Below are 27,370 nucleotides of genomic sequence, written 5' to 3' on the forward strand. Positions count from 1 at the left end.
GAGAGAGAGAGAGAGAGAGAGAGAGAGAGAGAGAGAGAGAGAGAGAGAGAGAGATTAAAATATGATTATTCTTACATTAAATGTCAAGAAAGAAATATGATATTTTTATGATAAAATAAAATTTTGTACATACTTACCCAGCAGATATATACTTAGCTATAGTCTCCGAGCGTTCCCGACAGAATTTCAAATCTCGCGGCACACGCAACCGGTAGGTCAGGTGATCTACCTTTTCCGCTGGGTGGGGAATAGGAACCATTCCCGTTTTCTAATCAGATTTTCTTCCACCTGTCTCCTGAGGGGAGGCTGGGCGGGCCATTCATCGTATATATCTGCCGGGTAAGTATGTACAAAACTTTATTTTATCATAAAAATATCATTTTTGTACATGCAACTTACCCGTCAGATATATACTTAGCTGATTGGCACCCTTGGAGGAGGGCAAGAGACAGCTAATAACTAAAAAACGGGAAACAACATATGTTGTAGGATATACAAAAAACCATGGTTCTTACCTGATTGGGCAGAAGACTTCATGGATACTGTCTATGAGCCTGCTTGCCTCAAGAGCTTCAGCGAGGATGCGACCTATGACTGACAGCCCTTCCGGATCATGCCAATGGGGAATGACCCACTTACATGGCAGAGCCTATTATGGATCGTGTCAATGGGGGCTGACCCACTTACATGACAGAGCCTACACCTGAATCATATCAATGGGGGCTATCCCTCTTACATGACAGAGCTAGGTATCAATAAAAATTAACAAGGAGCATAACAACCAATCCCGACCACCTGACCAAGCCTAACCTTGTTAGTGATACGAAATGAAAGGGGGGCTTTACTCCAACACCCTCTTCCAACCAACCATAATAGCTAAACTAAATAGGATTAGATTCAGCTCCCTGTCCCAGCACCGAATCCGAAGAAACGTACGCTCCTAGAGAGAAGCACTTCTCATATGTAACTAACATCCCTTAAATAATGAGATGCAAAAGTTGAATTACACCTCCAGTAAAGAGTCCTATAAGAGTCTGGAGAGACAACGACTTGTGAAAAGCCAAAGATGTAGCAGAATGGCTCTCACCTCATGTGCTTTCACTCTAAGGAGCTTTAGGTGCTCATCCTCACAAGACAGATGAGCCTCCTTGATGACGCGCCCTTAATGAAAAAGCTTGCGCATTTTTAGAGATCGGTCTAGTAGGATCCCTGACTGAGCACCAGAGACTTTCGACTGTACCTCCCAGCTGTTTCTTCTTATCCAGGTAGAATTTGAGGCTCCTAACAGGGCACAGAGTCCTCTCCAACTCTTGCCCTGTCACTGACGAGACCTTTTATTTCCAACTCTTGCCCTGTCAAAACTTCTTGGCCATGGTTTAGAAGGGTTTTCATTCTTCGCCAAGAAGAAGGGTTTGAAGGAGCATATAGCCGAATCTTTCTTAAAACCAACTCTACCTTCTAAGGCTTGAAGTTCGCTTATTCTCTTAGCCGAGGCCAGGGCAAAGAGAAACAGTGACTTCCTGGTGAGATCCCTGAATGAAGCTTTTTGAGGAGGTTCGAATTTCTTGGACATTAGGAATTTTAAGACTACATCCAAATTCCAACTGGGAGGCTTCGAAGTCTTGGATTTTGACGTTTCAAAAGACCTTATGAGGTCGTGAAGGTCTTTATTTTCAGAGATATTCAGACCTCTGTGTCTGAATACTGAAGCCAGCATACTCCTGTAACCTTTAATTGTCGGTACAGCGAGGTTGCACTGCTCCCTCAGGTAGAGAAGGAAGTCAGCAATGTCTGTCACAGAGGTACTGGAAGAGGATATCTTATGGGTCCTGCACCATCTCCTAAAAACCTCCCACTTAGACTGGTAGACGCGCAAGGTTGAGGTTCTCCTGGCTCTGGCAATAGCCTTTGCAGCCTTGTGCAAAAAACCCTTCGCTCTGACCAGTCCTTCGACCGTCTGAAGGCAGTCAGATTGAGAGCGGAGAGATTCTTGTGGAATCTGTCAAAGTGGGGCTGTTTGAGAAGATCATTCCTGTGTGGAAGCGATCTGGGAAAATCCACCATCCATTCCAGTACCTCTGTGAACCAATCTTGAGCTGGCCAAAAAGGGGCGATCAGGGTCAGTTTCGTGCCTTTCGAAGACGCGAACTTCCTTACTACTTCTCCCAAGATCTTGAATGGGGGAAAAGCATACCCGTCAATCCCGGACCATTCTAGGAGAAGACCGTCTATGGCAACTGCTCTCGGGTCCGAGATCGGAGAGCAGTAGTTTTCCAATCTTGCATTCCAGTGGGTTGCAAAGAGGTCGATATTCGGCCTTCCCCAAAGGCTCCACAGCTTTTCGCAAACTTCTGAGTGGAGAGTCCACTCCGTGGGTAGGACTTGATCTTTTCTGCTGAGTAGATCGGCCCTCACATTCCTTTCCCCTTGTACGAACCTGGTGAGGAGTCTGATCTTCCTCTCCTCCGCCCATAACAGCAACGTCCTCGCTGTTTCGTAAAGGGAGAAGGAATGTGTTCCTCCCTGTTTCCTGATGTAAGCCAGGGCAGTAGTGTTGTCCGAGTTCACTTGAATCACCTGTCCTGTGACTAGTAGCTCGAACTGGATGAGAGCTAGGTGCACCGCGGACAGTTCTTTCTTGTTGATGTGCCAGCTCACCTGGTCTCCCCTCCAGGTGCCTGACACTTCTCTCGAGCCGAGTGTTGCTCCCCATCCCGACTCTGAGGCGTCTGAGAATAACACTAGGTGAGGGCTCGGTAACTGAAGAGACAATCCTCGGTTCAATTTTTGAGGGTCCAACCACCAACGGAGATCCTCCTTTACTCTGTCCGATATCTGGAACGACGCTGCTAAGTCCTGAGACTTCTGATCCCATCTTTCTTTCAGGTAGAATTGAAGAGGTCTTAGGTGAAGTCTTCCTAAGGAAACGAACTGCTCCAGAGAGGAAATGGTCCCCAGCAGACTCATCCATTCCCTCACGGAACAATGTTCTTTCCCTAGGAAGACTGTCAACTTCTCCAGGCAGCGATCTCTTCTTTCCCGGGACAGAAAAGCTAGAAAATCCAGAGAATCCATCCGAATCCCCAGGTAAACAATGCTCTGCTGTGGAACAACCTGGGACTTCTCTAGGTTTACTAATAGTCCTAGGGACTGGGTCAATTTTAGGGTGATAGATAAGTACTCCAGACAACTCTCCTTTGATTGTGCTCGAATCAGCCAGTCGTCGAGATACATCGAGATCCTCACTCCCTCTAAATGTAACCAGCGTGCCACATTCCTTAATATGCCCGTGAACACTTGGGGGGCTGTCGAAAGTCCGAAGCACAGGGCCCTGAACTGAAAAACTTTTCCCTGAATCACGAACCTTAGGAATTTTCTTGAAGAGGGATGAATGGGAATGTGGAAATAAGCATCCTGAAGGTCCAGGGAGACCATCCAATCCCCTGGACGAAGAGCCGAAAGAACCGAAGAGGTCGTCTCCATGTTGAACTTCGTCTTGATAACGAAGAAGTTCAGGGCGCTTACATCCAGAACCGGCCTCCACCCCCAAAAGATTTCGGCACCAGAAAAAGCCGATTGTAAAACCCTGGGGAATGGAGCTCTTGAACCGGCTCTATGGCTTCCTTTTCCAGCATTTGTTCCACTGCTTGTAGAAGAGCCTGGTTCTTGACAGGATCTCTGTATCTGGCTGATAACTCCCTTGGAGTTGTTGTCAAGGGAGGACTCTCCCTGAAGGGGATGAGGTAACCTTTTCTTAGAATAGAGAGGGACCAGTCGTCCGCCCCTCTCTGTGCCCAGACTTCGGCAAACCTCAGCAGTCTGGCACCCACTGTTGTCTAGAGTACTCGATTTTCACTTGGACTTCTTTTAATAGGGACGTGAGGAAGACCTTCCTCTTCTCTCAGGTCTTCTACTTCTGAAGGAGGCTCTGAAGGCCCACTCGAAAGGGCTCCTGAAAGGGGAACCTTCTCCTTCTTGGCAAGGGGAACAGCAGGTCTCATCTCTCTTTGATGACTGAGCCAAAAGATCCTGGGTCACCTTCTCCGACAAGGAGCGAGAAATCTCCTTAACCGTTTCTTGAGGAAAAAGATGGGGCGATAGAGGAGCAAACATGAGAGAGAGGACCTCTGGAGAGGAGACACGGATTTGGTAAGGAAGGAGCTGAAGACCGATCTCTTCTTAAGGATTCCTGCTCCGAATAAGGCAGCGACTTCCGAGGATCCGTCCCTCACCGCTTTGTCCAAACAAGACAACACGCTGACAAAATCATCCATACAAAGGAATTCGGGGTCTTGAGTCTCCTGGCCAAAGCCCCAAGAGACCAATCCATAAAATTGAACACCTCCAAAACTCTAAAAAGGCCCTTGAGGAGATGGTCCAGCTCGCACATTCCCCAGGTTGCCTTCGCCGAAGGGAGAGGAAGCCTCCTGGAGGAGTCTACCAGAGACGAAAAGTCCGTGTCTTCTGATGAGGGGAGACCCAACCCCATAGGCTCCTTGGTCTCGTACCAAATTCCAGACTTTCCCAAAAGCCTAGAAGGAGGAAAAGAGAAAACAGTCTTGCCTGCTTCCTTCTTCGACTGCATCCACTCTCCAACTCCCTTAAAAGCTTTCCTCATGGAGATCGTAGGGCGCATCTTGACAAAAGAGGAGGGTTTTGCTGACTTAGTACTGTCCCATAATGACCCAGGAGAAGGAGGGGCAGCATGGCTAAGAGTGTCTCCAAACTCCTGAATCAGCAAAGAAGCCAGTCGTTTATAATCAGAAACCCCAGCGTCCTTAGGGGATTCCTCCTCTGAGACTTCTTCCAAAGGAGCAGCCGGGGAGGAAGGCTTGAAAGAAGAGGAGCGCCTATCAGGCGAAGCAAGTCTGGATGGAGAAGCACTCCTGTCCAACGAAGAGCGCCTGCCAAGGGAATGGCGCCTGCTACCGGACTGGCGCCTGACAGGAGAGGGGCTCTTGTCCACTGACGAGAGCCTGCCAGGAGAGGGGAGCCTATTGCTAAAAAAGCGCCTGGTCGGAGAGCGGTGCTTGCTAGAAGGAGGGAGTTTATCCCGCGAGAGGCGCTTGGCAGAAGAAGAGCGCCTTTCCAAAGGAGAAGAGGGTCTGCGAGGAGAAGCGCGCCTGGAAGGAGAGGCGCTTCCCTCAGACGATGAGCGCCTGGCAGAAAAGCGCCTGCTGGGAGAAGAGCGCCTCCTTGAAGAAAAAAGCTTGCTGCTGGAAGGAAGCTTGACAGGAGAAGAGCGTCGACTTGGAAGAAGGTGTTCCTGGAACTCTTGATGGGAAGAAAGTCATCCTTCCTACGAGACGAATCCTTTGAGAGAGATCCAGCAAGCGCTGACAACTGCTCTTGGAGGCCGACCAAAATCTGCTTGTCGACTCCTTTACTCCTACTGGAGAGGACGAGGGGGATCTTCGAGCGCTCTTCTTGATGATAGGAGAATCCTCCGGGAAGCGCTCAGGGCTCGAATCCAAAGCTGCTACTCTGGGAGCCTTCCAGGATCTCTTCAGAGGGCGCGACTCCTCAGCCGAACTCCAACCACGTCTCGGTGAGGAAGAGTCAGAAGCAGAGAAGCACTTCTTCAGGATGTCTTTTTCTATGGCGATCCAAGGCAGCCTGGGACGTAACAACAGGATCTGCCGAAGGGACGCCTGACCGTTGGGGAAGCTCTACATCCTCCTTGCGGCTTTCGACATTCCTCCTCTACTGGTCCTGGGAGTTTGGAAGAGGTCTAGGCCTAGGAGCAATGCAGAGCCGATTAGACGCCCCCTCCACTACACTGGGGACACTGCACACATCACTGTCACTTTTACCTTCCTTCATCCACGCAAGTTGCAATTTCATCCTAAGGATCTCCGCCTTCATCGCAGCCATTTCAGAAGACGAATCCACAGGTTCGGTGAAGGGAGAAGGGCTGAAACAACTGGAGTGACAGGGAGATCTGGAAGTGTTAATTTCTAATCCATATCAGCAGAGAGACCTACTAGAGCTTCTAGAGGAAGCCTTCCTAGCTCTATCCTTTTCAAGCTTCTTCAAATAAGAAGTCAAAACCTTCCATTCCTTTTCAGACATATTCTCACACTCCTTACACCTACTGTCCAAAGAACAATCATTCCCCCTACACCTCATGCATACAGTGTGAGGGTCTACCGAAGCTTTCGGCAACCTCACCTTACACTCTTGACTAACACACACACGAAACACAGGTGTGCGAAACACATTGATTGATCAGACATCTTAACAGAACAATCAAAAGCAAATCCAAAATACAGTCCACAATAGCGTATGCCAAGCCAAAGATCCAATACGTCACCAAAATCAGTCCAAAAAGATCCTCAGCAAGCGAGAAACGAAAATCAAAGCAGGAGGAACCAACAACAGATGTTGCCGGAACCAGCGACAGAGAAAATCTGATTAGAAAACAGGAATGGTTCCTATTCCCGCCACCCAGCGGCGGGAAAGGTAGATCACCTGACCTACCGGTTGCGTGTGCCGCGAGATTTGAAAATCTGTTGGGAACATCGGAGACTATAGCTAAGTATATATCTGACGGGTAAGTTGCATGTACAAAACTATAAGAGAGAGAGAGAGAGAGAGAGAGAGAGAGAGAAGCTGGAGACTATAGCTAAGTATATATCTGCCGGGTAAGTTGCATGTACAAAACTATGAGAGAGAGAGAGAGAGAGAGAGAGAGAGAGAGAGAGAGAGAGAGAGAGAGAGAGAGAGAGAGAGAGAGAGAGATTGTTCTTACATTAAATGTCAAGAAAGAAATCTGTGATTTATGACAGCGAGAGAGAGAGAGAGAGAGAGAGAGCAGGCAACATTTTCCACCTTTTGCAGAAAGCATGTCAGTATGTCAAGATAACTGAGAGTTAGGTTACACCCATCCCCTAGCTCCAATGCATCGGAGAAAAGACTGGGGAATCTATTTTCTTTTAAAATTTACTAGGAATGCAAAAAGTTTTAATTATAGCATGGAAAATATGAAATAATCAATAACAAAGTTACGTTTCTCTATAGTACTACAAAATACAAAACAAAAACATACATGTTACATATGCATAAAAATTCTCTACTATCTACAGAGAGAGAGAGAGAGAGAGAGAGAGAGAGAGAGAGAGAGAGAGAGAGAGAGAGAGAGAGAGAGAGAGAGAGAGAGAGAGAGAGAGAACTCATATTTAAAGTAAATATTAAAGTACTGAGAGAGAGTGTTTACATCGATAGCTGTTTTGTGATTTTGATTGACTTTATTGTATTTCAACATAAAGTACTGTATGCTAGTATCATAGAGTATTTATGTACAAAAATAAAAACAATACAAATTTCCCATACCAATTTTAGAAATTACTTCAAAAATTTAACATACACACTTCTGCAGGGTTTCTCAAGGATTTTGCAAATGTCATGTGTCTGTGACAAAAACTGCATATGCCAATTAGTTAGGTTCCACTGAAAAGTTCGCGTCTGTGAATTTATCATGAAACATTAAAACGAAAGGTATTAAATTACAAAATTTATTGCAAACATGAAGTTACAGTAATATGAAGAATCAATTCTATCTGTGAATATTATGTTATTAAGTTCAAGAACAAATCACACTACTGGATTGGTGGGACTCTCTCGCAAAGGATTTGTACTTAAGACTAGACTCCAGAGGATTTGCTCTTAAAAGTTGAACAGGTCAGACACTTTACTGAGAACAGACTAAAAGAGACTGGGAAGTCAAGAATCTGGCAGGAAGCAATGCAGGTGGGGAGAGCCAAAAAATACAAAAACATCCACTGTCAGCAGAATTTTAGGTTCTTACAATGAAACCATTCTCAGTTTAGTCCATCATTAAATACTAGTGAATATTGCTACTGCACATAAGAAGTTACAGAAAGATGAAGAATCAATTCTATCTGTAAAATATGACTAGACTCCAATAGGGCTCGCCCACAGGATTTGTTCTTAAAAGTTTAACAGATCAGACACCCTACTGAGAACACACTACAAGAGAATGAAAGTCAAGAACTTGGCAGAAAACATTGCAGCTGGGGAGAGCAAAGAAACTTAAGTACCATATACACTGCAGCACACCATAAGCAGTTGTCTCCACAGGGATTTCACCTATGCAATGTGAATAAATAATTTCTGAACTTCAGCAAACTTACTCTTAGAGTGACTATCACAGAGAGCGGCCTGTCGCATGTCGCACAGCCGAATAGTTCCTTTGCTGCTAGAATAAACAAACACATTGCAGTCATGGGGATGGAATTCTGCTGCAGTGATTACCTCTGTCAGCTCTTCCATATTTGTAGGTTTGATATCAACTATGTTGAAGGACTGAAAAAAGAAAATGTAAAAAATTATAAACTTTACTTGTAAGCTACTTTTATTAGTTTGTAATATAAAAACAAAGTTTTGCCACAGTGTGAAAACTGCTATGCTTAATCATTCATGAGATGTTGGGAGGCAAATTTTATGAACTAATGTTTCGCATACCATGAAATTTTTGGATATTTAATAATAATAAAAAAAGCTTGAACATCAGTGTCATTTCATAAAAAAAAATCCTGGATTCCCATGTAATTTTGTGATGGAAACATTTGTATCTTGCACACCTAACAATACTGCCACTCGATTTTCTTTGATAAAACAGTATTGTGGCCTGGTAAATAACATCTTTCAACACAAAAAAATTTATAGTACCTTGACCTTATGAAAATTACTGTTAGTAAAATATTGTTAAAACAAAAATTTCTTCTTACAAACCCATTAATCATATATATACCTAAACTTGTCCTGAATCTTCTGTTCACAAATCTTCTATCTACCAGAAAGAAGTTAGTTTCACCAGCTAGGTCAAACTAAATCCTTGGATATGTCTCAATCACTTACTCTTTTATCAACTTGAAAAGGCAGCAAGATCTGGAAAGCCATGGGGAAGGTACACATTATGTGATCGGAGTTTGAATGAAAAGAACTTATGAATATGTACTCCTCCATCACAACCCCATAATCATTGCAGTATAATTAAGTGAAGGAAGGAGATATGCCTTTGATCAGACTTTGTTGGGTAAACCCAAAACCCTTGGCTCGCTTGGTGACATTCCTTGCCTACCTTAAGCAAACAAAAATTAGCTACAGTCTCAGCATATCCATTCAATAAAACCTTCAATGCTTATATGACATTTAATGACTTGAGGTAATAAATTTAGCTGATGCCACAGAAAAAAATTGAAGATGGAAGTAATTCTTTTTATTTTTCTTGTGACCTACCCTGAAAAACCTATAAACCCAAGAGAAACAATACAACATGGCAGTATACAATACATACAATATTTCTAACTGAAACCTATACCCTTTGTATTTTGTTTTAACTAAAAGAGTAAAAGATTTAATTATTGATAGTGTAGTTTACATGAATCTGGCATGCAATCTGAGCATATTGCAGACCAGCTTGGAGTAGGCCCTTACACTGTGAAGAGTTGCATGGCAAAAATTAGAAAGTGAGAGAGAGAGGGGGTCAAGTAATGGGAGGGAGGGGGGTCAAGATCCAAAAGAAAAACCATAACCTGGACACCAAAGAAAGGCATCTTTATGATCAATGAATGTTCTAAACAATTAATCAGAAGGTAATTCTTATACTCCAGCTAGATGAGTGTAAGAACACTCCATGTATCTTTCATCTGTTCAAACTAGGAACTGAAGGATTTGCAAATTCAGACAGACAAGCCCCTACCTGATAGAAAGAAAACCATTTTGAACTATAGGCAGAAGTGTTGTAGGGACCAGTCTGCCAAGAAATACCTTCAGCAGGATATAGACAAATGGCTAGATGAGTAACAGTCAGATGAAGTACTCTTTACTGTTACTATATGTGCAATAAAAGTGGAAAAGTTTATCGCCATTTTAATGGTTTGGGGTTCCCAAAGTGGTATACAGATGTACAATATTGGGGTTCCCAAAGTGGTATACAGATGTACAATATTTACAATGACCTTCTTTTGAGTCATTTTTGATGACCTTAACAAAGACAAACCCTAAAAAACTGGCTTGCAATAGTAACTGATTTGATAGCAATAGTCTGATCTAATTAAAAATCTACAGCAGATTATTAAATGAGTTTGCAAGGCAAAGACATTTGCTCAATTCCCAAGCATCAGCTCTCCTAAGAAATCTTGCATTTACTAAAGCCAAGAAACTTGAAAGAGGTGAAAATACATGAGATATAATCTTATGTGTGAAAAGTAAGTTCCACTTAAGCACAGACTTGTATACAGTGCTTTATGAACAGCCAAAGCTTCCAAAATTTGTTGCAAATATCCATAATGATGAAAAATGTTCGTGTCCCAAATGAACTTGCTATTAACTATGTTCACATCTTGATACTGATTAAATTCCTTAGTGCAAAACATCACCAATCAAGCGACCAGTTTCATTTCATAAAGAAAATACAAAAGTAAAGGTGAGGCAAAGAATATTGCCATTACACCTCTCATAATAACCAGTGACCTGCAAAACACAATTTACAAGCAATAATGCTGTACTAATAACAAACACATTTTTCATGCAAATCAATTGTGTGGTTTGCCTTTATTATATGGAACAGATCCCAATCGCTCCATCTACATATGCAGTGTTCTCTGATATCTTCATTGCCTTCATCCTTTACTGACCACCTGTCAGATAAGTATGGGAAAGGGGGGGAAAGATTAAATATTGATGATTTCTTATGAAAACCATTTTTCATTTCACCCAATTCATCAAATACTGCTTCAAGTGAAATTTCACCTGACAGGATGGTAATGTAAGAGAAAGGAAAGATTAACTAGATCAAGAGTCATTCCCCTCCACATAATCAATGCAGGGCAAGAAGTTTGGCAAGTATTTCACTGAAATCCACAGGTAAAGCAATGATCTGTACGCCAAAGAAATCATCTGAAGAAGGGTGTTCAGTTACCAGGAAAAAGAAGCATACAGTATTCCCAAAACTACCTCCTCAACATTCAAGGAATATGAAAAATGACATAATGAGGAAAATGAAACTATCAATTCATGCAAACCATCTTTCATCATACAAATCCAAACTTAGCCTACCACAGTAGGAAGCTCTAAGCTCGAGTAAACATTATATACACTGGTACCTCAAGTTACAGGGTAGTTTGAGGGTTTGGCCTCCCTTTAAGTAACGAGATATTTGTTTTTAACTGGTTTCATCTTTACTATTGGACAATATGATGGTTTTCTGTATGCTCATTACTTCAGCTTTTGAGCCCTCCCAGTTGATTATGATATTGGATTAAAAGAGGAATAACACAGTTCAGAACACTTTTGACCAGTCCTTATGGATAGAAACTCACCTGTCAACATCAATATAGCCTCCATTCTCTTCCTTCACTCACCTCCACCTCCCATACACATCACCCATTGGGAACAGTACATATAGCTTTTTTTTTTTTTTGTACAGTTTTCACAATTCAAATGAATACTTATTACAAAACGTAAAAATGTTGAACTAGCGACCAACTTAACATATCAGCAATGTTAAGGGGTTCCTAATAGGGGTTATCAAGGTGTACATGCAATTTTTTTAAACGGTCTATTAGTCACAAATCTTGGCGTTAATGGAATATCAAAGATAAGGTGAAAAAGGGGATTTGTTGAACACAGGCATTTTTAAGACAAAATTTTGGAAGTGCTTCTAAAGCACTTCTTGTTAACTGACACACACATATACACATTCTCTCTCTCTTTTAATGTTAATTTTTCTATACCTTTTAAATACAGTAAAATGACCAGTTTGGTTTTCATTTGTGTATGGTACTGTACAGTGTACTCTGTTTTGTTTAAAAGTAGACTAAAGAGTGCTGTTTACTGATTATGAACATATTTAGTGTAAACAGTCATGGGATATTGACAAGCCAGGGGGAGTAAGAGTATGAAGTTGCCACCTTACACCCGCTGAGCAAAGCCTGGATATATGACTCGAGTTAAAATTCTCAAATCTCTTCAAAAATAAACCTGATACACATACCACCAAACTAACTGCAGGTAGATTACCTTCAGCAAATTCTAAATTTCTAAAAGCACTATTACAAATCACATACTTGAGAATTAAATCTAATTACTGCATGCTCCCATACTGCATATTATGTTCTTACCTGATCGGTGACTTCCATATGCCATAAATTGATACGAAGGTCGTCAGCCGACAAATATGTCTCCTGATCTGAATTTATTGAGATGGAATTTATGTGATAGGTGTGGGCATTGGCAAATATTCGTCGAGGAGATGCTTCAACCATTAATTCCATAGGTTTTAACACAGGTACCTGATAAAAAATTCAGTTACTACTACTAATACTCAAAATATATGTTATAGGGCAAATAATTATATGTAGCAAAGTGACCAAAAAATAAATTTAAGGACAATACTATTGAATCATTCAATTTCCTCAATATAAGTTCATATGCTAAGTTTTTATTCCATACCCGTAGAGAAGTGAGTGAAGTTGGGTCCCTAATTTGGCCGGACTCATCCCGCAAGTTATAACCTTCCGCACGTTTATCTCTCTCTGACACTTTCCATAATTTAATTGTTTTATCTGAAAAAAAAAAAAAAAAAAATAAATAAATAAGTAAAACAGTACTCTCAAACCAAATTTGTATTTAAGACAAATATGAAATATATTCCACTAAGATTGTGTGCACAATATCATGGTGCTATGTTTTGTAAATGTTACACCTATCTTAAGTAAAGCACATTACTAAGTACTGTAGAGAGGTATCACTTTAAAATGGGCATTATGTGGCACACTGCAGATGTTAAATAAGGTTCTTTGCATACCTTTTGGCCTAAGCTGCAGTGCTTTCATTTTTTTCAGTTTTTTATCTAATTTTTTCAGTTTTTTATCTGCTTACTAAATAATCCCTTCCCACCTGGGTGTCCAGTCTCTTCATCTTCCTAAAATTTTTCATAATTTTTTAGTAAAACAAATTAATGAGCCAGTCCTACATCTCAAAATGTGACTCTATAGGTTTATTAACAATCTAGAGTAAAAACTTGTTCATATATCAATTGGCTATATCTTCCCAACTTAATATTAGGAAATTTAAAAACACTCGTAGAGTAAGTGCAAATAACCAACCACCATACATCTATCAACCAATCAATCAATCATTCCCTGTGGCACCCATGGGGATGCATAGGGGTTCGATGAACTCACATTCTGTCCCGGGCTAACTCCTCAAGATCTCCCAACACTCATCTCCTGCTTCCCGCCTCACTGTCCTCCACCACGTCTCCTTTGGCCTACCTCTGTCTCCTCCACCAAGGGCAACCCACCCCGATGCATCTCGTACTATTCCGTCATCTACACACATAGAATAGCCATTTCCAGTGTGAGAACCCAACATACTTATCGACCGGCTGCATCCCCGTTACTTCTCTAATTCTGCAACATACTTATCGACCGGCTGCATCCCCGTTACTTCTCTAATTCTGCTATTTGATAAAATGCTAAGATCATTGTCTGAAGTCACAGTAATGTACCATGACTCACACCCATATATCAAAACACTCCTACCCACTACTTTATAAATTTTGATTTTTGTATGCACAGAAAAATTGCTATTATTCCAAATATTTTCAAGCATTCCCATTGTTTGATGAGCCTATTTTAATCTTTACATAAATTCTGTGCACACAGAACCAGCCAGTCTGCTGGTGTGGTCACTCATGTTGTTACATGGCGCTCAGGTGTCGCTAGTTCACACCTCCCCAGGGCGATGAAAAAAACCACTAGCTCTGTATCATGATCAGTTACTGCTGCAGTGTGGGGTCTGCAGTGGGAGGTTGAAACCAACATTCTTTGGAAGCTTGAATTTCAAGACAATGGTCCCCTGTGTGCTTGTTCCATGTGAATAGGTTTCATCTACCGAAATAATAATAATTATCTAAATAAGTACCTATATATTTAAACTTCAGTTGCTTTACAAACATACCTTCAATTAGACAATCTTGTGCATTTTCAATATTCATATTCATGATTTTAGCTTTTCCACTATTTATAACCCAACCAACCTTTTGACCTTCATGCACTAGACTATCCAACAATCTCTGCATCTTTTCTAGTCCCTTGCAGATCAAAACTATAATCTAAGTCCAGAAGTTTACCATTTTCTCCCCACGGTATACCTGCATCCGTTCTCTTTTAACCATTCTCATAACGTAATCCACATGACCAATACAAACAACAGCGGAGACGGAATGCCACCCTGAATCACACCAGACTTAACTTCAAATGGATCACTCAAACCACCATCAACCATCATTTAGGATGTGCCTTCATGCATGTCCATGATAACCCTCACAAACTCTTCCGGTATTCCATAATGGCTCATTGTTCTTCCCATGGTCCGTCTTGAAATACTATCAAAGGCGGTTTTCAAAATCATCAAAACAAAGACTTAACAGTTCTCATTTCATTAGCTTGCTGCATTAACCTTTAAGGTTGGCCAATTTAAGAAAAAAACACATTAATGGTGTAAGAAAGTAAAACTAAAAATATTCCCTTCCTTCCATGGGAAGTTGAAAGTGACTATTTACAACCCTGTGGGGGCATCTTTTACAAAACACTCATAAATTTTACAAAGTTATACATGTTTTTTCTAATGATTTATTTGATTTTAATTTGTAAAATTATAATTACAGCTCAAACAATATCATAACAGAAAAGAACTAAAATCAGTAACAAATGCTGAGCATATTTCTTGTAAAATATTTACATAAACTGACTGAGATCAGGAGATGCAGTAACTATTTTGGAGGTATACATGTTTTTTCTAATATTTCTTTGCAAAATGATATTTTAATGATAAAATAAAGTTTGTTCATACTTACCTGGCAGATATATATATAGCTGTATTTCTCCGAATCCGACAGAATTTCAAAAACTCCAGGCACACGCAGTGTGGCCAGGTGGTTAGTACTCATTCCCGCCGCTGGGAGGCGGGAATCGGGAACCATTCCCATTTTCTATTCAGATTTTCTAGTGCCACTGTCTCCTGAGGGGAGGTGGGTGGGCACTATAATTATATATATCTGCCAGGTAAGTATGAACAAACTTTATTTTATCATTAAAATATCATTTTATTCATGAAACTTACCTGTCAGATATATATATAGCTGAATCCCACCATTGGAGGTGGGAAGAGACAGAATAGGATTTAGGAAACAAAATAAATGTAGGCGATTGATGCCTTGGTTCCTTACCTGTTAGCATAGCTGACTTGAGGTTACTGTCACCCAAGCCTGCTTCTGCTTTACTAGAGTCTCCAGCAAGGTAGGGACCTATAAAGCTGGCGAGTTCTAGATGACCTGTCCACGGGGCGTGACCACAATGGGACTAGATCATACGACCATACTGAGAGGGAAAAGGAGCAACGACCAACCACCTGACCGAGCCTATCTAAGCCATTGAACCTAACATAGGCTAACGATTGGGACGTCCCACTCCGTGTGGCCACCCAACAACCAAAAATACAAAAGCAAGATTAAAAAATAACCCCTAACCTCTAAAGGATAGGATGAGTATTGCTCTCTTCCCCAACATTGTGTCTGCGGAAACGTATGGTCCCAGCGAAGAGCAGTCTTCAAAAGTCGTCTTCACATCCCATAAGTAATGTGGCAAACACTGAATTACTTCGCCAGAAGGTGGTACCCAGAAGATCGTTAAGGGACATGTTCTTCTGGAAAGCCACCGAAGTCGCGATGGCTCTCACTTCATGAGCCTTGACTTTCAGAAGTCTCATGTTACTGTCTTGGCAGGTAGAATGAGCCTCTCTGATTGTGCTTCTCAAAAAGAATGCCAGAGCATTCTTGGACATTTGTAAGTCAGGTCTTCTAACAGAACACCACAGATTGTCCGACGGGCCTCGACTTTCTTTGGTCCTGGCTAAGTAGAATTTGAGAGCCCTGACAGGGCACAGGACTCTCTCTGATTCTTGTCCAAGAATCTCCGTCAAACCTTTGATTTCAAAAGTCTTGGGCCAAGGGTTTGAAGGATTTTCGTTCTTGGCTAGGAACCAAGGACTTAGGAGCATACGGCATTGGGCCCTCTAAAGCCAATGTGCTTGCTTATGGCTTGAACTTCACTAACTCTCTTCGCGTCACCAGAGCAGTTAGGAAAACAGCCTTCCTAGTCACGTTCTTGAGGGAAGCAGAAGACAGAGGTTCAAAAGTACTTGACATAAGGAACTTCAGGACAACATCCAGGTTCCAGGGAGGCGTCCTGGGCTGAGGAACCTTGACAGTCTGAAAGGATCTCAAGAGATCGTGAAGATCCTTGTTGTCGGCCAAGTCTAGGCCTCTATGTCTGAAGACTGCTGACAGCATACTTTTATAGCCCTTTAATTGTTGAGACTGCCAGTTTTTTCCTTTCTCCGGAGATGAAGCAGGAAGTCTGCTATTTGCGGCACAGAGGTCGTGGTCGAGGAAATCCCGTTGCTCCTGCACCATTTCCTAAAATTGGACCACTTAGATTGATAGACCACATTTGATGAGGGTCTCCTGGCACTGGCGATAGCCTTTGCCACTGCTCTCGAAAACCCCCTCGCTCTTGCCAACTTCGTGATAGTCTGAATGCAGTTAGATTCAGAGCGGGGAGGTTTTTGTGGTATCTTTCGAAATGGGGCTGCCTGAGAAGATCTACCCTCAGGAGAAGCGTCCTTGGGAAGTCCACCAGGAAGGTCATGACCTCTGTGAACCACTCCGCTGCTGGCCAAAAGGGGGCTATTAAAGTCATCCTCGTTCCTTCCGACGCTGAGAATTTCCTGATTACTTCTCCCAGAATCTTGAAGGGAGGAAAAGCGTAGAGATCTAGGCCTTTCCAGTCCCAGAGGAGGGCATCTACTGCTATTGCTCCTGGATCTAGAACAGGAGAGCAGTAAAGAGGGAGCCTCTTTGTTCTGGACGTCGCAAAGAGGTCCACTAGGGGACGTCCCCATAACCTCCAAAGTTCCAGACACACCTCCTCGTGAAGGGTCCACTCGGTCGGTAGAAGTTGATGCTGCCGACTGAGAAGGTCCGCGCGGATATTCTCCACGCCTGCAATGAACCTCGTAAGGATCGTGATCCCCCGTGCATGGGTCCAAAGCAGGATCTCCTTCGCCAGGGTGAACAGGGAACGGGAGCGAGTACCCCCCTGTTTCTTGAGGTAAGCCAGGGCTGTGGTGTTGTCGGAATTCACTTGAACCACCCGGCCTGACACTCGGTTCTCGAAGAATTGAAGGGCCAGCAGGATAGCCCCTAATTCCTTGAGATTGATGTGCCAGGACACCTGTTCCCCTCTCCAGGTGCCTGACACTTCTTCCCCTCCTAGTGTTGCTCCCCATCCCTCCCTGGACGCGTCGGAAAACAACACTAGGTCGGGGCTCTGAAGGTGAAGAGAAACCCCTTCTGCCAGTCTCGAGGGGTCGAGCCACCACCTCAGGTGATTCTTGACAAAGGGAGAGATCTTCAAGGTCTCCTCCAGATCCTCCTTGTCCATCCAGTTCTCCGCCAGGAAAAACTGGAGCGGCCTGAGATGAAGTCTTCCCAGGGAAACAAACTTCTCCAGCGAGGAAATGGTCCCCAGCAAACTCATCCATTCCCTCACCGAGCATGTTTCCTTCCCTAGAAAGGACGAGACTTTTTCTAAGCAATGCTGTTGACGTTCTTGGGATGGAAAAGCTCGAAAAGCCACTGAATCCATCTGAATCCCCAGATAGACGATGGACTGCGTCGGGATCAGATGGGACTTTTCTTCGTTCACTAGAAGTCCCAAGGACTTCGTCAATTCAACGTCGAATTCAGGTCCTCCAGACACTTTAACTGAGAAGAGGCTCGGATGAGCCAATCGTCCAGGTAAAGCGATACGCGAATACCCGCCAAGTGAAGCCACCTCGCCACATTTCTCATGATAACCGTGAAGATCATGGGAGCTGTGCTTAGACCGAAGCAAAGAGCTCTGAATTGAAAGACTCGTCCCCCCAGTACAAACCTCAGGTACTTCCTTGACTGTGGATGTATGGGAACATGAAAGTAAGCGTCTTGTAAGTCCAGAGAGACCATCCAATCTCCTGGTCTTAACGCTCTGAGAACAGACTGGGACGTTTCCATCTTGAACTTCTCTTTTACAATGAAGTGGTTCAGTCTGCTTACGTCTAGGACTGGTCTCCATCCTCCCGACTGTTTCGGAACTAAGAACAGTCGGTTGTAGAAACCCGGCGAGTCCAGCTCCAGAACTTGCTCCACAGCTCTTTTCTCGAGCATTTGCTCCAAGAGGTCTAAAAGGATCTGTTGCTTCTCTTGATGGTAGGAGGGCAACAGATCCTGGGAGTCGATGCACAGGGGTGGACGAATCGAGAAAGGGGATCTTGTATCCTTTCTCTAGAACTTTGAGGGACCAGGAGTCCGCCCCTCTTGCTCTCCAGGCTCCCGCAAAATGAAAGAAGCCTGGCTCCTACAGGTGTCTGGAGGCGTTGAGAGTCACTTTTTGCCCCTATGTTTTGATGGGGCTGCTCCTCTGGAAAAACCTCTTCCTCGGGAGACGATCTAGAGGAAGAAGCTCCTCCATGAAAGGGCTTCTTCTTCTTGGAGGACAGAAAAGATGATGACGTAGAAGGGACTGAAGGACGTCTAGAGGAGTGGGCCAAGAGGTCTTGTGTGGCCTTCTCCTTTAAGACTAGCGAGAGGTCCTTGATTAAAGACTGGGGAAGAGATGGCTTGGACAAAGGGGCGAACAATAACTCTGCCCTCTGACGGAGAAACTGACTTGGAGGTTAAAATGAAGCAGTACAAGGCCCTCTTCTTCAAGAGGCCTGTACAAAAGTGGGAAGCCAGTTTCTCTGAGCCATCCCTGACGGCCTTGTCCATGCAATTCAGAACACTGGACAGCTCCCCAGGCTGATCGAGTCGGGCTTCTAAGCCTTGAGGTCCAAAGCTCCCAAACACCAGTCCAAGAAATTAAAAACTTCCATGGTGCGGAAGAGTCCCTTAAGATGATGGTCTGTCTCCGACATAGTCCAAGAAACCTTAGCAGCAGACAGGAGGGACCTTCTGGGAGGCGTCGACAAGGCTGGCGAAATCTCCTTGAGACAAAGAAGGAACTCTAGAGCCGACGTCCTCCCCTGTCTCGTACCACATACCTGCCTTGCCGCTAAGCTTAGACGGAGGCAGGGCAAAAGAAGTCTTGCCTTGGGTTTTCCTTTCCTCCATCCAGGTGTTAACGTTCTTGAAGGCCTTCTTTGTAGCCAGAGATGAAGTCATTTTCACAAACCCCGCCGCTCTCCTCGTTTTGGACAAAGCTAACTGCGAAGGAGGAGAGAGAGGAGCTGAGGGTTTGAATTTATCACCGAACAAGTCCTTAAGAAGACCGGTTAACACCTGGTAGTCGGAAGACGAGGAAGCAGAAGGTTGCTCGATGTCCGCAGGCTCCGGCTCTCGCCAGAGACTTCTCCCTCATCAATGGGCAAAACTAGAGAGTCACCCAAAACCTTTGGAGAACGAAGGCCTTGAGGTCCGATACGGAGGAGGGATCTTCTCTTCCCTGCAGGCTCTGATTGCTCTGGAGCGTCCCGACAAGCGACCAAAGAGGCGTCCTGGCGAGCGTCCTGAAGAGCGTCCAGCCTGGAGTCCAGCCGAGCGTCCTGCACGGTAGCGAGAGGAGCGTCCTGACGAGCAGCTACCGAGGCGTCCTGGGTAGCTGCTTGCGAGCGTCGTGTTGATGGCGAAGCGTTACGGGGGAATTTAAATCGAGCGTGAGGCGACAGGGTGATGAAGCAGGTGACGGTGACGAAGAAAAAGGAGCAGGAGAGGGGGACTTCCTGGACTTCTTGATGGGCAGCTTCAACTCCTTGCGACGACGACGCGGTTCTGCTTCCCTCTCTGCAAGAAGAGAGGCCAACTGACGCTGCATATCCAGCAATACTCTCTTGGATGGAGAGGTCTCATATCCGGGGGGAGAGCTGATCCTGTGGGAAGGAGGGGCGAGGGGCGCCTTCTTCCTCCTCACGGAGCAAAACAGCTCTCTCCTTGGAGCGACTGGGACGCTCACAAACGTCCTCATCTGATGATGTCCTGGTCCTCTTCTGTGACGGGAAAGCTTCAAAATACTCCAAAGACGGTGAAAACTGACGTGAAGCGTCCTCTTCTCTGAAGCTCCTCTTCAGCGGGCGAGAGTCCTTCCGAGAGTTCCACCCCTTACGAGGGGAGGACGCCTCGGATGACGAAAAGCAGTCCTTAAGGATACGTGCCGGAGCACGATCCTTGGCAGCCTGGGAAGCGACAACAGGACCTGCCGAAGGGACGCCAGATCGGTGGGAAGCCCCCGTAACCCTCTTACGGCTTTCGACATGCCTTCTCCCTGAGTCCTGGGAGTCTGACAGAGGTCCAGGCCTAGAAGCATTATGGGGCCGATCTGATGCCCCCTCCACAACACTACACTTCACAGCACTTTGAAGCGATGTCACTTTAGTTTCCAGAGCACGGATGATGTTCATGATCTCCGTCAGGGCCAAACCCTCCGCAGACACAACCTCAGGGCCCGAAGGCAAAACCACAGGGACAGGTGTAACAATGTCTACATTAGAGTTATCAGGAGAGGAATTAGTACCCTGACTCTTACACACACTCCTGGAGGAAGACCTCCTGATCCTTTCACGCTCCAACTTACGAACATAGGAATCATACAATTTCCAGCTCGCATCAGACAAAGGATCACACTCCTTGCAGCGATCATTGATCAAACATACATGCCCCCTACACCTCATGCAAACCGAGTGAGGGTCTACCGAAGCTTTCGGTAGCCTCACCTTACACTCACTCACACAACATACTCGAAAGCTAGCAGAACTAGTTCCAGACATTATTCAAAGACCAGTCAAAAGCAAAATCAAAAACAGTCCACAAAAAAAGCGTATGCCAATCCACAATCCAAAGTCCAAAAACCAAAAGTCAAAGAGAATACTTAAGTGGAAAACTAAGCAAGTTAACGAAATCCAGAGACGGAGGTACTGCAAACAGGTGTTGACAGTACCGGCGACAGAGAAAATCTGAATAGAAAATGGGAATGGTTCCCGATTCCCGCCTCCCAGCGGCGGGAATGAGTACTAACCACCTGGCCACACTGCGTGTGCCGCGAGTTTTTGAAATTCTGTCGGATTCGGAGAAATACAGCTATATATATATCTGACAGGTAAGTTTCATGAACAAAATTACAATTATAAATGACACCATATCATAAAATATGAGAACTAAAACCAACAGCAATCCCTGCGTATAATTATGAGCAAATAAAAGACATCATGGGAGAGAGAGGAGCAAGACATCCCCCCATCAAGTCAAGAACAATGCTGATCTCCTCAGATGCCCACTGACTGGGCTGAGGTAAGTCTAAAGTTGCCACCAGTCATTTATGGGTCACTGAAGTGATGGAAACTCTTTCCTGCTCAATATAGCCAAATTGTATGGCACGCAATACTAATACTCATATGAGTATTCCTGTGCATCACCCAAAACCTGTTATAGATACTCACCTGAGGATTCCCGTCCATTAAGGGTTAAACGCCTAACTATGAAGACCTGATCACTGCAACCCTGCACATTCCTAAAAACAGCCTGTTCATCCCTAACCACTGGCTCCAACCAATTCAACAATACTCTTCTGAAAATTTTTAAGGCTACAAGTGAAGTGATTCCCCTCAAATTACCACAACTACTCACATCTCCTTTCTTTACAACTTTAATGATCACACCATTCTTCCAACCTGATAATATTATCCCTGTCACCCATATCTCATTGAATAATATCTTCAAGACAAACACTAATCTATCCTCCTCCACTTTAAAAATTTCCAGGAATAAACCATCCTCTCCTAGTGCCTTGTAATTCTTTTACCTGTTTCACTGCCTCCACTACTTCTAGCCTGATCTTACCCTCACCAATCCTTAAATCTTCCTGAGCAGACGGTAAATCCTCTTCTGGGGGGACTGGTCTATTAAGAACTGTCTCAAAGTGATCTTTCCATCTATTTCTGATTTCAACATTTTTGGTCTATAAATTGCCTTCCATATCCCTTACCAGCACTGCCATTCAACTCTCCAACTGTTTTATATGCTATCCTTTGACTCTGACCATCATTTTTATTCATTAATTTTACAGTTTCTGTAACCTTCTTAATTAACAGATCTTCTTTTGTCTCTCTTAGTTAGTCTTTTAACTTCTGGATCCAACCTCAAGTGCTTAGTTGTTGCTAATTAAAAATCATCATCAACAAAATGCATCTCACTCCTCCATTTTGCCTAACCTCTCTTTTTGATCATATCCCATTTCCTCAAACACCCACATCTTTTTCCTCAATCTGAGTCTCCTTTGATCGTACAACCAGCAGCCTCAAGCAAAGCTTTATTCAAATCCCCCAGCATCTCATCTACACTTCTCCCTCCCTCCTCAATGTTTCCAACAACAAAAACCTGTTTCTGGATTCTTTTCTAAACTCCTCCTTTTTCCTCTCCTTCCCTTCTAAGCATATCAATATTGTACCTACCAACAACAGGTTTTCTCCTTTTCTTACTTTTTAGCTTAAGTCTTATTTCTGCAACACTGAGTTCATGGTCACTACTAATATCTGGCCCCCATTAACACAAAAATCTAGCAAAGAGCTCTGCTTTTTACTAACAGCAATATGATCAATCTGATTTATATTTTTCACATGGTGATACCCATGTCATCTTGTGTATATTGTGATGTTGAAAAATTGTGCTCCCCCTTTACTGAATCATTTGCTAGACAGAAACTCCCATTGTCACTCATCCCACCACCTACACCCATATTACCCACACAAGCCTCAGATCCCTCATTAGAGCTGCCCATTATTGCATTGGAATCTCCAATACAAATCAAAACATCATGTCTAGCAACTCTTTCCTATTCCTTCCTGCAGCTTTCCTTAAAAACCATCTTTCCCTTCATCACGTGCATCATTAGTAGGAGCATAACACACAAACAGACTGATGTTACCATGATTTAACTTGAACCGTGCATACAACAATCGCTCGTCCATTCACATAAAGAGCCTTCTCTGCCTTGCATCCCAACAGCAATCCCCCCTTCCTACCAGGGATGAATTTGGACTTAAAGGGCACTGGGAGTATCACTATTCATCTCAGCAACCTCGAAAACTATGGATTAGACACTAATTGCTATCCATGTAGACACCCCGGGATTACGTATGTAATCAACGGATAGGTTTGCTGAAAGCAAATGGGTGTTACAGACTAATACATGCATAAACAAAGCCACTCCAACATCTTCTAAAAACATAACAGACACCTCACATATCTCGAACTGTCAACCTACCCGCCCAGTTCTCCTCGCTGCTGGGAGAAAGGGAGCTGGGGATTTGGTACAATACAGGTACACATTCGCTACCAGGGTCTAAGCGATGTCAGGCAGGGCAGCCGATCAAGGCTATGGCCTACCCCACCGCCAAATCAAACTCCTTCAAAAGAAGGCATCATGCTTACCCCATATAAAAATGGGAAAAAAAGCACGTTAAAAACGAAGAAAATCTGTCAATTTTTACATTTTACCCTTTCCCACCCCCATTCCTATTGGAGCTGAACTTGGACTTAATGGGCATCAGGAGTGTCACTATTCATCTTGGCAACCTTGAAAACTATGGGTTAGACACTAGTATTTGTCATTTTCAGTTATTTTTTACACGTCACCCCCATCCCACCCCTCACCCCTTTGGTGCCAGTGATGTCTTACCCCCACACCATTTTTTTTCCAATAGTAAGTCATATGTATACCAAGTTTGATTGAAATTGCTCTGTGTTTCATTATGCTAGAACACACACACACACACATCCATCCATTTTATATATATAGAATAAGATAAGCAAAATCGAAGTTTGCTGAAGTGTGGTGCAGTCCTTGATCTTCTTGGCAAACGCCCCTATCGTCCAATCAAGGAAACTAAGGACCTCGAAGATCTGGAAAATATCTTTGATGGTCCAGCTCTGACACAGTGAAAAGAATTCTTGCAGAGGAGAAAGCCAAGTGATGTGTCACCTCGATGAGGCTGGAGAAGTCCCCTTGAGAGGAGGGACAAACTCCCAAGGAAGGTGCTTCTCCAGTGGAGTATGACAGATACTTCTGTCGTATTACATGAGAAGGAGCGTACAGAAAAATGCTTTGCCGACATCCCTTTTTTCCAACAACCAGCCGTCAATGTGGGCTAAATGCCGCACCATAAAAGCAGAGCCTGGAGAAGATGGAGCAGCTGGAGAAAGGTGAGACACCAAGAAGAATCATAAAAGAGCTGAAAAATTTGATGCTGATTGTTCCTCATCCATGGGTTCCACCTCAGAGGAAATGGGCGACATCGGAGGGTCTGTAGGATCCTGAGCCACCATGGCTGGTTTTTGTAAAATGCTCAGAATATTGTCCAGTCAGCACTGGATAGGAGCCAACAATGGGTCATCAATAACAGGGGGTAATGCACCAGTTATGCCAGGTACTGGCTGTCCTACCTATGGCGTACATCATCGGAAGCGCCCACTGACACTGGACACTCGGACACCGGGTGCCCACCCACTGACTGATCGTACACAGAATGCTTAAGAGTTGTGGCACTTTTTTCACTCGCTGGAATTTCAATGAAGCCTGTCAGCTCAGACACTGGTGCAGTACACAAGCACCTTCAAACACTTGACGCGTTATACAATGGGTGCTCGGACACTGGGCGTTCACACGATGGGTGCTCAGACACTGAATGCTCATATGATGGGTGCCTGGACACAGAATGCTCACCTCCTGGGCACTCATACACTACACTCTTGGACACTTTACATCCATATATAGGACTAGCATACATTCTCCTGGAGGACTTATGACGCTCGGTGGACGCCGAGTGGGTGCAAGGAGCTTGAACAGGTGACCCCCAAAAACTACACGGAGCAGCTGCAATCCCTCTCCCTAGCTTGCTTACGAGCTGGAGGCAAGTCCTCTTCCATCAAGGCACCAGGCCTTTTCAACGGCCTCAACACCTTAGCAAAGTTCCCACTGCGCGTTTTGGGCCTGTTAAGAGTCAGGATTGCTTGATGATAATGTACGTACATCCAAGCAGACACCTTTCCTGTGGCAGTCCTCCGAGTCCTGGGACTTACGGACAACAGGCTCGGTTGAGGAAGCAAGTACTTGTGGGCAAACCACACCAAACTCCCTTGGACTGCCAGTTTGCTTCCTCCCAGGTGAGCAAGGGGAGTTTAGCAGAGATCTTGGTCTTGGAGCATTGGTGGGATGAGTAGCCACCCCTCCACTAACTCTGCACCAACACTGTTAAACTTATCCATTAGGACTCATTAAATTCCCAATCTGGGAAACGATATTAACCAAATTATCAAATTTCTGATCCACTCCCACTTCTAAGCTGGCAATGGCATTGGGTTCAGAAGAATGGGAGCCAGGGGTTGGAGTAAAAGTCGGTGGACTGGAGATAGGGGAAAAGGTGGTCACAGGTATTGAATGCACAAGTAAAACGACAACATCAACTCCCGGAGAATTAACCTGACTAGCAGAAGCTTTAGCTTTAGCCATAGTGGTTGCCCCTCTCAGTCTGTTACGTTGTAATTTGTCTAAATGGGCATGCAAAGTCTTCCACTTCTCAACAAATTAAGATCTGGCGAGCAAATCTGCTCCCTACAAGAACTACAGGCGGCATGGGTGTCACACTTAGCTAACGTGAGTCTACAGTCTTGCAGCCTTTACTGCAGTACCTAGCGCTAGACAAGCTAGAGTCTGACATGCTTGGTCAAAAAATGTCACAATCGGGAACGTTACCTGAATATTAGCTAAGCTAATTAATAGCAGAATGCTGCCAAAAATCAAAGTGCTTCACCAAATGAAGAGAATATCCAACCATCCAGTGAAAAAACAAATACCAAGAGCTGGTCAATACCCAATATTTAATCATTGACCGGCAGAAAAGAATTGAGCTCTTTAGCTGTGTTGTACCTATTCTTCCCCGAAAGTGAGTGGGGCATAGTCTACCTACACCCAAAACAAAGAGCGCTACCGTGAATTCTGAATTTTGAGCTTCTGCGTAAAGTAGAAATATTATTTGGTAAAGTTACTTATATAAAACTAGTGGTTCACCCAAGTGAGAGAGGTCATGGACTGTTCAAATTAAACAATCTTACAAACTTTTTAGTTTTGACAATATTGTCCTTCCACCTGATGCAGGAATACATTTATCATAAGAGATAAAATTAATTTTAAAAAATTTTGTTCAGGCTATCAGAAGCAACGACAGCAATACTGTAGTTATATGGTATACTGATAGTGAGATAAAAAAAAAAAGGGGGGGTACTGAAAAATGAAGAGGAGTCAAAAAGCAATGTAAAGAAAATAAGCAACCTGAACATCAAAAAGTGGTAAGTTAATATGGGTTAAACTGATCATACTAAAGGCAGTAGAAGTATGTGGGGCTGACATCAGGAAAGGGTTACAGAGAGCCATGGTGGTGGAAAGAAAAGGAAACGGCCATTGAAGATGCAGAGATGGGGATACAAATATTCAAAACAAAAAGCAGGTGGCAAGGACAAAAAGGCATTCGGAGGAATAAATCAAAACCTCAAGCCTGTACAGGTAAGACAAAATACTCAATATAGCCAAGTGGCTTAGGAAACATGAAGATATAAGGGTTAAGTTTATAATAGATGTAAGTGGAGGAATTAAAAATTAATATAATGATGTATCCATACAGGAAGAGATATTTATATTTTCTAAATCTTCTTAATAACAAAAACAAACATGAACTTAGCATAAAACAGGTGACAATATAAGAGGTTACAATGGCCCCAAGGAAGAATCAAAGTAGAGAAAAAACCCTCAACAGTGACTTAATAAGAATAGCCTGCAAATATGGAAATTACTGAGGAACAGGAATGCTTTTATTAACAGTAGTTTAACCAGACTATGAAGTCAACATTTATAACAGCGCTGGCACAGAGGGGTAGTTCTTTATGAATATACATCTTTTTATTGTATTTCAACTAATTAAAATGTTAAAAATACCTCAGTATACTGAAAATGTTGATTCAGTCTAAATTTAAGTTCAAGGATTTGTTTCCAATACTTAATACATGATTGTGAGAGTTCTGCATTCCTGAATTCAGGGAGTGGGTCATTAATCATATGACCATAGGTCAGACGAATATGACCTAACTGAAGACATGTTACTCTGAAGTTTTCTTTTTGTAATAGAGGAACCCACTATCCAAAGGTTGCCTCTATGTATGAAATCAGCAAAAAAATGCACACACTCACAGGCAGGGCAG

At 43.5% G+C, this 27,370-nt stretch overlaps 1 protein-coding gene across 4 annotated transcripts in view; it reads right to left on the reverse strand.

The window, feature by feature from the left end:
- Positions 1–27,370, reverse strand: part of tws (protein phosphatase 2 regulatory subunit tws) — a 214,005-nt gene that overhangs the window by 61,211 nt on the left and 125,424 nt on the right. For all 4 annotated transcript variants that reach the window (XR_010850422.1, XR_010850423.1, XM_067088397.1 and 1 more), the window contains exons 5-7: positions 12,478–12,590; positions 12,147–12,317; positions 8,154–8,325 (exon numbers count right to left, since the gene is read on the reverse strand). Coding sequence is in view for 2 of the 4 variants with exons in the window: in XM_067088397.1 (XP_066944498.1) it covers positions 8,154–8,325; positions 12,147–12,317; positions 12,478–12,590 (456 nt within the window). In the remaining 2 variants the exon portion in view is untranslated. The remainder of the gene's footprint in view (positions 1–8,153; positions 8,326–12,146; positions 12,318–12,477; positions 12,591–27,370) is intronic.

The sequence above is a fragment of the Macrobrachium rosenbergii genome, chromosome 44 (assembly GCF_040412425.1).
Source record: "Macrobrachium rosenbergii isolate ZJJX-2024 chromosome 44, ASM4041242v1, whole genome shotgun sequence".
In the NCBI taxonomy this organism is placed as follows: domain Eukaryota; kingdom Metazoa; phylum Arthropoda; class Malacostraca; order Decapoda; family Palaemonidae; genus Macrobrachium; species Macrobrachium rosenbergii.